This window comes from Phalaenopsis equestris, unplaced genomic scaffold (genome assembly GCF_001263595.1).
Source record: "Phalaenopsis equestris unplaced genomic scaffold, ASM126359v1 Scaffold000030, whole genome shotgun sequence".
NCBI lineage: Eukaryota > Viridiplantae > Streptophyta > Magnoliopsida > Asparagales > Orchidaceae > Phalaenopsis > Phalaenopsis equestris.
In genome coordinates, this window is record NW_018164472.1 from 1,224,884 (window position 1) to 1,241,200 (window position 16,317).

A 16,317-nucleotide genomic window follows, 5' to 3' on the forward strand; every position below is an offset into this window, starting at 1 on the left:
GAGAGGGATATCACTCAACTAGAGGGATATCACTCAACTAGCTCCGGATGAGGTGTGGATTGGAACCACTCACAACGGGCATTGACAAAAGGTTGAAATCGAATCACACCTTGTAGATTGCTCTCATTGTAGTATGTTTGGTCACAACTCTACTATTTGTTATCGTTTGCATTCTCATTTAAGGTCGAATATTGCTAAAGAACAACCACCTATTATTCTTGTTGAGAAGATTCAACCCGATCCTCTTCCCAACACCGCAGTTCCTGAAGAAGAACAACATACTACAACTACAGATTCAGTTATGCTTATACCACCCACTATTTTTGAAGAAAACTCACATACATGTCAAGAAGCACGAGAGGACTTTTTTGATCCAATAACAGATCAACCAATACAACATGTAGTTGCTTCTAATATTCAACTATCTGCACATCTCCAACACACTTTAGAACAAGATCAGAAGACCCAATCCTCGAAAGAGGAATGATAGGTCTATTCCAGGAGGAAGAAAAAGAATGAAGGCTGACTCCAGCTCGGCAACATTTTTGATGATACATTGGTTACTACTGACAATGACAATCATCTTACCAACTTATTAGTTTGCTCCTTCCTTAGAACAAGAGACAGAGGGAAAACTAAATTGGGTTGCTCTCTAGGTACCTGATACTATGTATTTCAACATTTTTAGACTTTTACATTACGTCTCTAATGTACTTTAATGTATTTTCTAGTTTTGGAACCCCTTGTGGTTTTGGCGTTGGCAGGGTGTCATTTTTGGGCCCTCCATATATATATAAAGTACACGTTGGTGGTGAACTGCTCTGTTAGGGTTTGCCCAATCCGTGCTCGACAACGATGAAGGACTTTGTGCTCGTCAATCTCCTTTGCGATCGTCGTCTCATACTTCGCGCCCAGCGACGCAAGGCTTCGGTTTCATCGTCTCCTCCGCATCATTTCTGTGGTTCGTGTCTTTCAGCGCGGCTTTCCTCGTCGAGCTACAGTTTGTTGAAATTGCCGCGGCGGTTTCGACATCTTCGGTTCGTTTCTATCAGCGCTGCTTTCCTCGTCGAGCTACAGTTTGTTGAAATTGCCGCGGCGGTTTCGACATCTGCGGTTCGTTTCTTCTGCGCAGCTTCGCCCCAACCTCATTAGCTCGTCGTTTTTTCCCTCAGCCCAACTTGGCAGGGCTTCTCCTTGTTGTGATGGAGCTTCCGTCTTCTTCGGTGGAACTTGATAAAATCTCTTTTGCCTACGTGGTGGGTAATCCTCAGGGGAGACGACGGTTGTTTCCTTTCAAGTCATACGGAGAATCGTGATGGTATATGTGACTGACTCTTTATTAAGAATGCAAGCAGGAAAAAGTGTGAAGGCTGCACTTTTTTTCTCAGAGTTAGAAATTTCAACGCTAACTGATAAATTCAAGTTTGTTCTTATTGAAAAATTTCAGTGGGGATTGCTACCTATGAAAGTTATCAGGAAAAGTTTTGATGACTTAAATTAACAGGAAAGTGAAAGGCGAGACTCATGGATGGGAGACATGTATTGATTTAGTTAACTGTGTCTGAAGACTACACTCGAATTTTCTCCAAAAAATATCTTAACATTGCGGGTAAACCAATGAAGCTACTTAAGAATGCAAGCAGGAAAAGTGGGAAGACAACTTTTTTTCTCAGAGTTAGAAATTTCAACCATAACTGACAAATTCAAGTTTGTCTTATTGGAAAATTTCAGTGGGGACTGCTACCTATGAAAGTTATCAGGAAAAATTTTGATGATCTTAAATTAGCAGGAAAGTGGAAGGTAGGACTCATGGATGGGAGACATGTGTTGATTCAGTTAACTGTGCCTGAAGACTATACTCGAATTTTCTCCAAAAAAATATCTTAACATTGTCAGTAAACCAGTGAAACTACTTAAGTGGTCTCTAAATTGTGACCCGTATCATGAACCTCCTACCGTATCGGTATGATTTAGTCTACCTGGTCTCAAGCTTTACTTTTTTCATCATCAGGTTCTTTACTCTATTGGTGTCAGACTTGGGGACCCTATGAAGCTAGATTTATCCACTTTCAATCTTACCAAACCTAGACCTTCTGTGGTCAAAATACTTGTGGAAAGAGATATTACTTTACCTGATGTTATTGAAGTCTAGTTGGACACAACTCATAATGAATATTTACAACAAATAGTCATGGAGCATAGACCTTCTTATTGTTCTCATTGTAAGATGTTTGGGCATACCCTTGATAAATGTCATAAGCTTCATCCTAATTTAAAATCTAAAGATCTAGTGAATAAGGATGGATCTAAGGATATATCTATTCCACATGGAGAGAAAACTATCACAGGACAGAATTTAGTGTCTGATTCTATTGCCCCTGTGGACCCTTTCCTTGAAAATACTGTTTCTGCGATCGATGAGAAGTTGGATGACCCTGCTAAGCAACCTACGCTTTTAAACACTATTGAAAGCAGTACTGAAGGACCCCTACCTACACGGACTGATAATCAGGAGAAACTTGCAGCTCCCCATCTTCAGGAAGTATCAGGGGTAGAGGCGACAACTCTTACCTCACATACATTTGAACCTCTTGTGGGCACAACTATTGACAATCTTTCTACTGCTACACTACCATCTCATCCGAATAAGCAACAATCTTCGGATGATGAATGACATGTTTACACTTTCAGGAGGAAAAAAGAAGAATGGAGATCTACTAGCTTAGGAATCTAATGGATGATACTTTGGTTAACTCGGGCAATGGTACGCATCTCACCAATTTATTAGTTGGTTTCCTTTCGAGAACTAGAGGCAGAGGCATAACTAAATTGGGTCGACCCGATTGATCTTATATGTACCATCTTCTTTTGGGTTTTTAAATTTTTTTTTTTTTTTTTTTGTGTTGTACCGTTTGGGTTGGGTGCCTATTTGAGCTCTATCATTCAATCTATCTGTACACTTTTCTCTTTAATATAATTGCCCTTGGGCTTTTTTTTTAAATATATATATGTATGTATGTATGTATATATATAGATATATATGTATGTATGTATGTATGTATGTATGTATGTATGTATGTATGTATGTATGTATGTATGTATGTATGTATGTATGTATGTATGTATGTATGTATGATATATATATCTATATATACATACATACAATTATATTTATATTTAAATGTTTACAAGTTAAAACCATGCTTATATTGTTATATAGCCTTTATTGTTTTGAAGCAATACTTTCTAAAGACTGGCATTCAAATTCTCTTGTGACTTAAATTTAATAAAATCTTTTTCAATTGTGATAATCATGTTTCTTTATCTGTCATTTGCTCATCTTATTTTAAGAAGATTTTGTATCGCAACTGTTTAACTACACACTTACAATTCTGATGTCTACTAGATAGCTTTGGATATTTGGGAAAGCAATTCATTGAGGATAGCTATGATGCGGCATCACATAATAATAGATTTTCTTTTGTGGGATATCCATTCCTGAACCCAACCACTAAGAAGTTTGAAAAAATTGAGCAATCTGACATAGGTGTTAGAGATACCTTTTTCGGCAGCAGCAGGTTGGTTGCGTCAAGAGTTAATTAACCAATTAGCTATTTTTTGTCATGGTACTGACCTCATTTTAAATGCAGAAATTTGTGGGAAGGGGATGAAATATTTGAGGCTTCGGGTATTCTTCTTTCCTAAATTTATAATTTTTTTTTTTTGCTAAATGAAATGGTCTTTCTTATATTTTTTGAAAAAGATAACATTGTTTTATGACGAATTTAATTATAATATAATTGTTCGGGACAATATTTATGTTGTTTTCTCTGAAGTGTTAAATCTTATTCTTTATAAATTATGTTAATAAGTTCTGTGCATGCTTCCTTGGCTTTATTCTTAATTTAATTTTCTGATACTAATTTTATCTATTCTTCTATTGAGTTTATCATTCATTGTACATATCTAAACTGCCAAATGTTATTCTCAATTATTTTATCTTCAATAGATGTCACTTTAACCATTTTTGCAGAATAATAAATTCTTGATTATTATTCCATGTTTTGCTTCACATTTATCTTAATGCCTTTATTTTTGCTATACTCAATTCGATATCAACATCATTTTTTCTTCTAACTACTTGAAAATATTTATAAAATTTCCAACCTTATTGTGGCTTAATAAGAAATTTTATGATACCCTCTTGTCACATAATGTACTTCCAAGACACATTTTTATTTGAACAATCCATCTTTAACTCTTAAGTTATTTCCTCATCTATATCTCTATTCTTCTGCATAATTTATCCAAAATGTTTAAACCTATATCACCCATATATTATTATCCTTTGGGTAAATTTAAATATCACAGTCACAAAAGTTATGTATCATATAATAATATAAAAGCTTCATCATCAAATCATTTTTTTCATTGTTCTATTGTTATACTTATGTTGGTTGATGTCCTATCACTTAGAATTGTCATCTATCAAATGGCATACAAAGCACTTATTTTTAAAAATTTTTTGTTAGCATTTTATTTCATTAAAAAGGATACGGACTCAATATTAATTTTTTATTTAATCCTATCTTAAAATTTTTTGTTGCTTTGTAATTATCTCTAATTTTAGGCTCCATCCTACATAACTATAATAAACTTCAACATGCTCTTGGTATACTCTTTTTTATTGAAGCAGTGGGTGGATGTTTGGGTTTAGGATTGCACATCTCTCCTTCCTCCTTTTTTTTCATATCTTAATCACGACATAATTTCATCGTAACCCAAGTAGCTAGTTTCCATTTAATGTAAATACGTACTCACCTTCTTAGCGGAATAAATCTCTAAGCTTACCAGGTTGTTCTATGTGTTTCCTGAAAACAAATTTTTATGGACATACACTTGATGGTTAATTGCTCTCTTAAATTGATTAATTCACATCACATTATTATAAGATTTTCTTGAGATACATGCCATACATGACGCTTCTCCAAGCATACATACTCCGTCAATGATTTTACAATGTGTATGCCTAACTTTGCAGGCTCTGAAAATTTTTGCCTCGGCATCCTTCGAAGTTTAATGAGAAAGAGTTTTATGTTGAAATTCTGGGTTAAATTTTGAAAAAGTAGATGAGACAGTAGATAAGACACTACCTAAATATTTCGACCTCATTCTATAAGGAATTTAAGATCTAAAGTTTGAGGTTTCTCATAATCACAAGTCCCTATGGTTAATTACCACTCTCTTAATAGAACACATTAAAACTAGTTATTAGGGCGTTGATTGCTTAACGTATGGATGCACCTACAAAAAAAAGTTAAGTTCTCTATGCCAAAAGTAACATCTCCATTATCTAAGAGTTTGTACTACTGCAGATAATTCTTATTCATAGTTAGAATATGTTTGCTCAGCTTCATTCAATTTTCTCCAATGATTAGCCTGTCTTAATTATTTTATGAAAATTCATTAATTTAAGCACGAGTGCACTGGTAAGTTTTTTCATGAAAATTCATTAATTTAAGCACGAGTGCATTGGTAAGGTTTTTTTTTTAATATCCTTAAACTCATGATAAACCATTTTTGTTCAATCATATTTTTCTTTTGGTATCATTATTATTGTCAATTCCTTAGTAAACGTCTATCGAATCTAGTCAAATCATGGCAACTTTTAGTTTTATGGGTTTTAATTTACAAATTTTTTTTAACTTGATATCACAAATCCCAAATTGCAAAGGATGCGACTTTCAAGGTTTAGATATAATTTATTTTTTTTATAACTTGAAAGATTGGTCTAAAATGCGCAAGTTGATCTTTTTTAGTGTATGTGTATGCAACATTGAAATACATGACTAGTTATGTTTGAGACAACTTTCTGCATACTTCACATTCAAATCGTCACCTTAGTTATGTTTAGGGAACTGTTTTTGTGCTGCTTTCTAGAAATTTCTGTGGTTGGAAACTGCTTTTTTTAATCAGACATGTTAAAATGCAGTGGCTATAAGAAAATTGATGTGTGATTTTTTTGAAAAAAAATATATTTTCTATAATTTAAATTGTAGCTTTTTAAGAAGTTGGTTTTTCCACCACAGCTTCAACCAACCTTTTAAAAAGCTGCAGGCACCCTAAGCAGACTCTAATTTTCCAATAATAGGATGAAGAATGTGATTCTTATAGGAGAATTTTCTGCATTAATTAATCTAAGAGATATTATCAACCACTTGTATAATCCTTTTTACTCTTAAGATATATTTCTTATCGTTAAATTCACACATTCTTACTTGATGATAACCATTCAAAGTTAACCTTGAAAATATTACTACTCCAATCATGATATCCACTATGTGATTGGAAAAAACGACCTATATTAGACAATGATATTATTAGCTGTTTTGTTTTCTAGAAACATATGCCAACTTTCTTTTATCAGTGCAATTAATTTTAGAAATTAATTGAAGCTTGACTTTTTCTATCGTTTACCCATCTTTTAAGTTCAATTCACCCATTTGGAATTTTTGTAGTGGGAGTTTATTGAATGACGGAACAAAATTTTTTAATGATAAAATTTTCACAATATATGTTTGAATCTCCTCTTTAAACATGGAGCTTTGACTAATTCATTTTTGTTGGAAATAAGGTTATTTTGAATTTTCTGTATTACTGCAAGTATTTTGAAGAGATCATTTACTAGCATTGAGAGATCCTGTGATATCTTCTATTGAATTTAAAATATATTTAAGTATCTTGTAGAAGCTTGTAATAAACTCTTCAGCAAATTCACTTTTATTGTCACTATAAATAGAGCCTTAGAAGATAGTTTGATGTCCCATAATCACAAGAAATTAGAGAACGTGTGACAGAGAGGGGAAAGGGGTTGCCAGTCAAGAACTAAAATGGAGATTTTTTTTTTTCTTGATGTTTGCATTAACATAATCTTTTGTTACTTTATCAAAAACATTGCTAGTTTTAGTTCAATTAGAATAAGAATCTTTAAACGCTAGTGAGGAGAAGTTTTCGTTTAAGCTTTTACATCAGAGAAGCAAAGAGAGTATTAGTAGCAACAGTATCTTATTCTTCACAGCTATCTTGTCTTCACAATAAGTGGTTGTGATCCCTACAAATTGTTGATATAGACTAAGTGATATTCTTATTTCTAAGTTTTTCTATAGAGAATACTTGATGTGCATCTATTTTGAAGCTTAATGAAATATTTGAAGTAGTTTGGTCTTCGATATAGGTGGTTCTCACCAATATATGCAAAATTGTGTGTGCTCTTGTTAATACATTTTTTTGCTATTTTGATTTCACGTCTTCTTCTGCTTTGCTCCCATTATTTTTGTCCTAGCATTGGATGCACAAGCTCAGCTTAGATACTAGGAATTTGAGTGAAAGCAAATGAAATAAAGGTCCATAAGCTTAAGGGATCATTTGGGGTCACTCATAGTTTTTGTTTTTTATTTTATTTTGTTTATATTTTGATTTTAAACACAACCTATTTGGTTGGTGGTTGTATTTAATAACACTCAAAACACACGAGATATTTTGATTCTTTTTAAAAATAAGTTGATTATTTTCAAAAAAGAACAAAACAAAAATACACTAAATAAACACGTTTTTTAAAACAAAAGAAAATATAAAACTAAAAATAGAAGATAAAATTGATGCCAAACAGACCCATAATGATTGAATGCAAGTTTGTAATCAACCCATAAATTTTTTCGATTCGTTTCTTGTACCTAATACCAAGGAACTTTGTATTGCTTTAACTGATGACGAAAAACTCAATAGAGAGATGATCTTATCCTAAAGTGATATTGGAGTACTTGAGCTCGGAGTTGCCAGGGTGATGTGTATGATTCTCTTTTAGTCTTTGCTTCATTCGTATATTCCAATTTGTCAGAGTTATGTGGCAGAGATACAGTAAAACTTTATCACAAGGGTTGATTTTGTACAACAACAACAACAACAAAGCCTTAATCCCACTACGTGGGGTCGGCTACATGAATCCTTTTTCTCCATTGTGTCCTATTTAGTGTCATATTTTCATTTAGTTCTAGTAAATTAAGATCATTTTTAATACAATAAGCCCAAGTCCAAGTCTTCCTCCTAGTCTACCTCTGCCTTTCTTAACACTAGTCGAATTTAAAACATCTACTCTCCTAATCGGAACAATGGTTGATTTTGTATTAATAAAAAATTCTCATTTGTCATACTCTTTTGCCAAGAGCAATGATTAGTTCGCCTAGAATATGAGCTCAAAGTTTTGAGTTAAAATCGTGTGTACCTTTCATTCTGATCTGTACACTAATCGCTCTAAATTGTATTCTCATGCACTACTTACATCATTGTGTGAGGTGTCCCTATTTTTTATGCCAATACTCAGAAATGAACCAAGAAGGTTTTATCAAGTGTGGTTAAAAAAAGGCTTTCTCAGAGTTACTAGGTTTTTGTGAAGGGAATTCAATATATTTTTTGTTGGGTTTACGAAATTTTTAACAAAAAACACTAATCACGCCCTCAAAGAATAAATTGCAGTTTGCAATAATTTGAATATTTATATTTCTTGGTTCTTACTTGGTAATATTTATTTGGAGGCCAGCAACGTCTACTCCTTATTTTATGCACTCAACACCAGAAAAAGAGGGCAGCCCATCGTTTATCTGGGAAAGGTATCATCACAATGTTGGAACCTTTTTATTAAGCACTGTATTTCTGATGCTAGTGGTACGATGCTTTTACTGATGATACCAGTGCTGATGGGATGTTGAAGCCACCGACATGGAGCTTTTTATCAACAGAAGATTCTCAAGATAACTTAAATATATTAAGGTTTACTGCCCTTAGTTGCAATTTTATTTAAGCCTACTGTGTTTCCTGAAAGTTCTTCATCAAAGATTTTGATGCATCTCACTTTTTTATGCTGCCTTTGCAGTGAAGATTTAAGCTCATCAGCCACAGGTTTTTTGGTCGTCAATCATTTATAATTAAATTCAAATGATCGATATTTACTTCATTAGTTCGGTGACCATCATTGCAGTGAGGAAGAAAAACAATCTCAATTTCGATACACATCCAATGGGACTTGGGGAAAACAAAAGAAACCCTAGTGATAAGTTTCAATGGAATTCCGTGGGAATGTTTTCTCAAGGTGAAAATATATTCACAGGGTTAGATGATGCAATCTGGGGAAAAAAACAAAACAGCAGCTCTGCATTTGAGAGGACAGATGATGATAACATATTTATATCCAATCCCTTCAGCAGCTACAGAATGAGAAGTACTTCAACTTCTGGTTATGAAGCGATGTTTCAAGATGAACATTTCGATCCATTCCCCACGTCCAAGTTCAATTTTAAAATTCCTTCTGAGCGTGATGCTACCAATGATTTCATCGATCAGAATGAAATGTTTAGAAAAAATACATCTTTTGAGTTCGATTTACATATGCCAATGAAGCCTACAACAAAAGCTAAATGTCTTGGTCGATTTTCTTCAAGTGGTGGAGACTTCTTCAAAGATCGTCTGCCCAAGTATCAGGAATATAATGAAGATAGAGGCAGTTCTGGGAAGCCACAGCCAAAGGATTATGAAAAGAGATCCACGTCTTCAGGAAATGCTGAAAGCGCCGCAGAGGCAGAAATTTTAAGCAAAGTTACTGAAAATGAGGAATCAAAAAATAAATGTCCACATCCTTCGGATAGTCAAAGAATTGAAAATTCTGTTGAGCAAACTGAAGCAATTCCAACTGTGATGGAAGAACTTCCTACTCAGATACAGAACTATGTTCATAGTAAACTGTAAGTACCAGACGCTGACAATGAATTTATGTCATATTTTGGTGTGTGATAAACTATTTGATAGCATTATAACATCCAAGGATTTAGCGTTAGATTGATGAAGTTATTACCGTGCTCCATTCTGTTTCCAGTAATCAATTTCAAGGAAATTCACCAGTACCATCCCATCCAAGCAACGAAGGTTCCTCAATTCTTTCTTTCTCATTTTTGTGTTTGTTCTTTCTGTTTGAGCTGTAAATTTTTTATAGATGTCTGAGTGTTAAAATTTTGTTATAATGCTATCACTTTATCAATTTTTGTCTTATGCTTAAAAGAAAATAATCATTTTGCTTTGGTTTTGTTTTGTAGAATCTAAATCGACTTTTGATCCTGAAATCAAGAAAGAACAGAGTGAATGTGGCGGTAATGGTGATGCATCTTATCAGGTCATGCTTCAAAGTTATGTGCTTCAACTTTTATGCGTGCAAAAGGTACTCTTGGAAGCTTCTGGAAAGGATATAAAGAAGGTATAATATAGCTTTTGTTTAGTCATTCTTTTTTTCTTTTTGGGAATCTTATATGGCCAAAAAAGTAATCAGCAAACGTTAGAGTATTGAATATGAACTAGTATTCTTTAACGATAGTGGCCTTTCAGTTCTTATGCATGTCTAAATTGGGAATAAAATTTGTAATATATTGGCCTTTCAGTTCGCCACCAAACTCGATTAAAAAAGTTTTAAAAGAGAGACTAAGCTCATCTATGCCTGATCAGCTTGGTTCCAAACATACTCCGTATACGCTTATATACTGGTGATGCAGCCTGATGATTTTTAATTCAGAAACCATAATAGATGAGTTAACATCAAAACTTATGTTTCAAATGAAATTTGACAGTTATTTTGCTTCTTAGGCTTCCTCTGGCTAGAATCAATTTGGTGATGACAAACACTACTCACATTTCAAATGACCTTTAGTTTTTTCTTGACTTACATTATTGAAGCTTTCAAAATTTTTAAATATGATATAATTATTTTGAGGCCAACAGTTTGGCTTACCAGTTAAAAATGAAGACGATGTTAGAACATTTCTTGTGTAGCTTTTATATAATAAGAACAAAAATACAATTTGCATAAGAAGTTGGTGGGCTAAATATCCTATTTATGATTATGTCATGCAGGTGTTCAAGGGGAATTTAATATTTTATTAGTAAAAGGGTAATTTAGTATTTTATTATTTATTATTGTAGGATATAAATATGATTAATATTTTTAGGGTTAGTGTTGTGTATGAGATTGTGGTTTGTGAGTCTTAGGGTTAGTGTTGTGTATGAGATTGTGGTTACGAGTCTTAGGATTTAGGGCTGGTGAGAGATTTTCTACTTTGAATTGTAGGATTTTGGAGAGATCGCCTGCCTCTCGAATTGTAAGGGATTATCTTTATGTATTTTGGATTAATTTGTTTCAATTTGATATTGGTGGAATAAAAATCTATTATTTTTTCTCCACTTTCTATGAGAAATTATTCCTATTCATATCTGATCATGGTATAGCTGTGAAGTCAATAGCTCTATCAGCTTTGCTTTTTGTGACTAATCGGTGCATTAGAATAGCGCATCTATGCTGGGAAGATCATTTTAGCAGACTATATAAGCATTTTTTTTTCTCTTGTACATTGAATAATACATGTGCCTTTAAGAGATTAATATCTAGTGACAAAGTCAATCTAAAATTCTAGCCGGATTCTTTCAAGCTAGCAATTTAATAGTTAATTAGTGATGGAGAGATTTTAACTTGCACCATCTCCCACACTCCAAAATAGTAACCCTTTTTTTCTTAAATTACTTTTATTTTTTATTATTTCGATTTTAAAGGTATGTTTAGTATCTTTTAATCATTTACTGCATAAATTAATAAAAATAATAATTTTAAGACGATAAAAAAAAATCATTTAATGATGTTTCAATTAGAAGATTTAAAAATTAAAAATAACAAGAATAAACTCAGACAGCCCACTTATTACTGTATGCATTACATGCGTACGTATTTATATATTTAACGCCTATTTTCATATTTGCATTTTCAATATTTTGGTGTATGGATGAAAATGTGAATTTCACTTTTATATAGTAAACGAGAGTGATATTTTAATGCAATATTAAAAATTTAAGTGTTATGAATGTAAACATAAAAAACTTTGATGCGTATATACATAAGAATTGTGCAATATGTATGAAAATGTCCCAAAAAATAGAAGAGAAGCAGTTTTTAACTCTCACATCTACGCTGGGCCTCTCATCAACAGCTAATCCTTCAGGGCAGCCATATATATATCAACCAATTATTTTTAATTTTCACATCAACAACTAATCCACTTTACTTACACATCATCCACTTTGTTGGCACATGAGAACTCTTTCTGGTTGCCTTAAAAGAATGTTTCTTCTAGCTTACGAAATCATCACGTCTGTCATAATTTCAGCAGCCCCTGTGAGCTGAAGGGGTTATAATAGGGCGTAACAAATGATGAAATTTATATTTTTATTTTCCTCTTTTCAAGTACCAATTTTGGAGCCATTGGAACATTATAATTCTTTTTGGTGGTCTATATCTATTTGAGGGTGAATGGGAACCCATCTTGACTAGCAAGGTATTCAATTCTCCTAAGAAGATGAAGATTGACATGCTAGATTTTCGTTTTTGACATTCCTTGATTTTATTTTATTACTAGTATTTTTTCCTTTCTATTTCAAGAAATAGGTCCTCCATGTAAGGGTGGTAAGCTCACCTTAAAGACCTTAAAGATTTTTTTTTTTTTTAATCCAAATAGGTTTTGGATGATTTTCATGATCAATAATGTGGCTAGCACATGTATTTTGAAATCCTTTTTTTTGTTGCATAGGCTCCTTCGTCATTGGATTATTATAAATACCTACATGAAGAGATCGTATATGGCGAGATCATGTTGAGTTATCAATATATCCAAGATATCCACAACTAGATATTAGACTCACTTGAATAGTAGATGGCAACTTCATGAAAGGAAATATATGAGATCAATAACTGAAAATTATGAGATAAAGAAGGAAATATCGAAGTGATATTTACTCGATCTTCTTATCACTACCATATAATCCCGTACATTTGTAATGATTGAAAATGCTACGAGTAAAATAAAACTCATTTATCAAAATTTAGTTTAAATTAAGGATTATAAGAATAACATGTTTAGGTTATTAATAGTTTTTACAATTGTTAAACAAAGATAAAGATGTCTTAACAAAGGAAAAACTTAAATGCCTTAACAAATAAGCATACTAAAAATTTTTTAATGATAAATCTATTTAATATTTAGTAGGATACCAATAAGAAGAACTATTCTATGAGAATTGAAATTTTGATAATCTTTTAACAAATTGGTAGAAGCAATGTAAATCATCCACGTGTCGCTAAAAAGGAGACATCCATGCTAATGAATAAAATGTTACCATCTATCATTATTTGATCAATCTTATGTTAAGTTATGATTAATAGCAAGCTAGTCACAACTATTGCTAAAATGAAAGAGTACATTCATGCTAAAGAAATAGCTATAAGTAATAATAATAACTTAAACATAACTTAATATGGAAAAGATATTTGACTTCATAAGAGGAGTAAGTTGAATTCTATAGCAAATATCTTATATAAGCTTTAGTGTTTATCTTTCTAATAAGTTTATTAGGTGTAGAGATGGGCAAATTTTTTAGGTCCAATATATAAAGAGTTTTATGTACACACAAAAATGTAATTAGCGGAATTGTATTCTTAAGAATTCATATATGCATTTATTCTAGTTTTATAGTCATTGATGAAAGGACTCCAACAAATTTTCATCATTTGTCATGAATCTGAAGGCATAGCACAGATCTCGAGACAATCTTTTGGGCAAGAAATATTCAAACATTGATAAAAAGTTTTCCAAATCTCTGATTTTAGCACTCAATCAAATTGACAGACTAAACTAGAACAGCTCAATGATATCAAAAATTAGTCCAATTTGAGTCAAATCAAGCTCGGATCAAGTCATTAAACCACTCTTAGATGTTTTACGGACATATTAGGAGGTCAAACGAACGAGCATCTCGACAAGATGAATCCAGCGAGCGCAAGATTGCTCAATTCCGACATCGTTAAGGCACTCAAATGTCCATTAAGTATCGCCTGATCAAAGGAAGCTGTTTGATCAAAGTGGTTCATATTTTTGCATTAATTGCACTTAGAACACTATAAATAGAGCCCCACCTCTCTCATGAGATTGGGGGCGGAGTTTGAGATCTGAGGAAGATTTTGAAGCTTTGAGAATGAGCTGAAGTCCAACACCATTATCGTCGACCACAACCAACTGTTGTCGGCTTTCGCCTATCGTCGTCGACTAGCGTTGACTTTCGTTGACCATTACTGACTTTCGTTAACCACCGTCAATCACCTCCAATCTTTGTCGACTACTAACAACCGTTGTCGATCACCACCAATCTTCGTCGACCACCATCGACCGTCTTCGATCACTGCCAACCACCATCGACCATCACCGGTCGGACGTCACCAATCCCTATCGGTCATCACTCATTCCTAGCAACAAATTCATCATCATCTTGACGTTGTAATTTGGAAAAACGTAGTAACCCTATTATTAGTTGACAAATGGTTGCAACTGTAATTATTTTTTTATAGTGGAACTCTTCAGCTGAATCAAACACTGTGGTTTTTTCCTTTCCGGATTTTCCACGTAAAACCTCCCGGTGTCATTATTAGTTGCTCTCTCTTTTCTGAGTGTGTGATGATTCTTCGTACCACGTTAAAACGATAATCTACTACTCTGCTGCCGCGAATTTTCTAGCACGCATCAATCAATATATGTTTTATTTCTTAATATTAAGCATGTAACTAAGAAAACGATCAACAAATACAGCATAATCAATATATATGTTGGTAAAGACGCATTTGAAGGATTTATTTATTTATTAATTAATTTTAAACTCTAAGATAAGGTTAGACTATAATTTAATAGGCTTTCTCCAACTAGAAATCTTAAGAAATTCCCTTGGTTTTTAATTATTATTTGAAATCACACATAAATTTATGTACATAATACATATTAACATTTAAGTGTTTTGTCAAAGAGTTTCTACTACAATTTTCAAAAACAACCAAGAAACTTAATGCTTCTATATGAAATAATGAACACTGGTTTTCTTGACATGAAATCCTTTCTTTTTATATAAAGTTTAGTGGTATATAGGATTTTTAAGGCAAGAAATATGCCATTTTATCATGCCTACAAATGATTATCTTGTGTGAATATTTTCCTTGGGCTAGTTTGAAGAAGTTTAAGATAAAATTCATACTTTGAGCTTGTTGTTGTGCAAGACAAACCAAAAAAAAAAAAAAAACTTGCATAAAGATGTCTTCTTTTATATTTAATTTCATATACTACATAAGTTTATATATTTTTTGTGCAGGAAAGACCCTGTAGATGGATATAAGAGATGCTGGAGAAATTAAATACAACGCCGCATCTCGTAGCTTTGGTCTTAGGCATCGTGATGAGTATCCGAATATGATTTTTTTTTCCCGATAGCAACACATAAGTGCTCAAATCCAGCGCCACAACACCATATGATCCAACACATTTACGCCATTGAAGATATGAGAAGAAGAAAAATCAAAGAACACAAAGTTCAAAGCTAAATATTCAGAGCCTCAACTTCATCGTTTAATGTCATCTTCTAGAGTTCCACATGGCCATTGCCACCAAAATAATTTATCATAAAATAGGGAGTTCAATGTCTGACCTTGAGCACCATAGTCCCAAGCCCAGAGCTGCAGTTCCATAACCACAAAACTGCGGTGCGACAACCGCAATAGAAACAATTATTAAAGTTTAAAATTTGGTGTTGTGATCAGTTGACTCGTGTAGACACTTGTAAGTTGTCATAGAGAGTGTCTAGTGGTCATAGTGTTTGTATACTAAGGTAGTGCACGTATTGGGTGTTGGGGAGTGAGAAGAAGATTAAGGAGCGCTTTGAAAGGAGAATTTCAACTGATTGTGTGAAGCATAGTCCAAGTGTTCTTTTTTCCCCATAGTTTTTCATACACTTTGTTATAAAGTTATAACTTTTGAGTTGTGTTTGTGATGGCTTGCAACTAAATTTTCATTCCTTTTGGATTAATATTTAAATTAGGCTTTTAAGTTAATCAAAGTGATGTCCATATTTTCTTGAGATTCAATTGATGTGTTAACCTTCTATATTTAGTTTTCTATCAAATTGGCCATTTGGTTGTTAAAATTTATCGCGATCTAGAAAATTTCAGAAGAATTAGTGGAACCGTTAGATACTCACATTCCTATGAGATAATATGCATATTACTATTTAGGAAGTGCAATCTTTTGAAGTATATGGAATTCTTGTGATTTTTGCATGGTTTGTGCCACTAAACTATGATGGGAATCCCACATGCTTCTTAAAAACACAAAAAAAGGTATGGAGTGATTTACCCTTGATTGT

The 16,317-nt window shown here is 33.0% G+C and overlaps 1 protein-coding gene across 11 annotated transcripts in view; it reads left to right on the plus strand.

Moving 5' to 3' along the window:
- Nucleotides 1–15,826, plus strand: part of LOC110018664 — a 75,882-nt gene extending 60,056 nt beyond the window's left edge. For 3 of the 11 annotated variants that reach the window (XM_020716042.1, XM_020716048.1, XM_020716049.1), the window contains exons 12-19: nucleotides 3,407–3,578; nucleotides 3,651–3,688; nucleotides 8,597–8,666; nucleotides 8,749–8,826; nucleotides 8,930–8,955; nucleotides 9,035–9,794; nucleotides 9,882–9,975; nucleotides 10,143–10,363. In XM_020716042.1, the coding sequence (XP_020571701.1) occupies nucleotides 3,407–3,578; nucleotides 3,651–3,688; nucleotides 8,597–8,666; nucleotides 8,749–8,826; nucleotides 8,930–8,955; nucleotides 9,035–9,794; nucleotides 9,882–9,975; nucleotides 10,143–10,295 (1,391 nt within the window). In that variant the 3' untranslated portion in view covers nucleotides 10,296–10,363. Of the gene's footprint in view, nucleotides 1–3,406; nucleotides 3,579–3,650; nucleotides 3,689–8,596; nucleotides 8,667–8,748; nucleotides 8,827–8,929; nucleotides 8,956–9,034; nucleotides 9,795–9,874; nucleotides 9,976–10,142; nucleotides 10,364–10,950; nucleotides 10,989–15,270 lie in introns of those variants that run through there. The other 8 variants (XM_020716043.1, XM_020716046.1, XM_020716044.1 and 5 more) reach the window with 8 other exon arrangements.
- The last annotated feature ends 491 nt before the right edge of the window (nucleotides 15,827–16,317 follow it).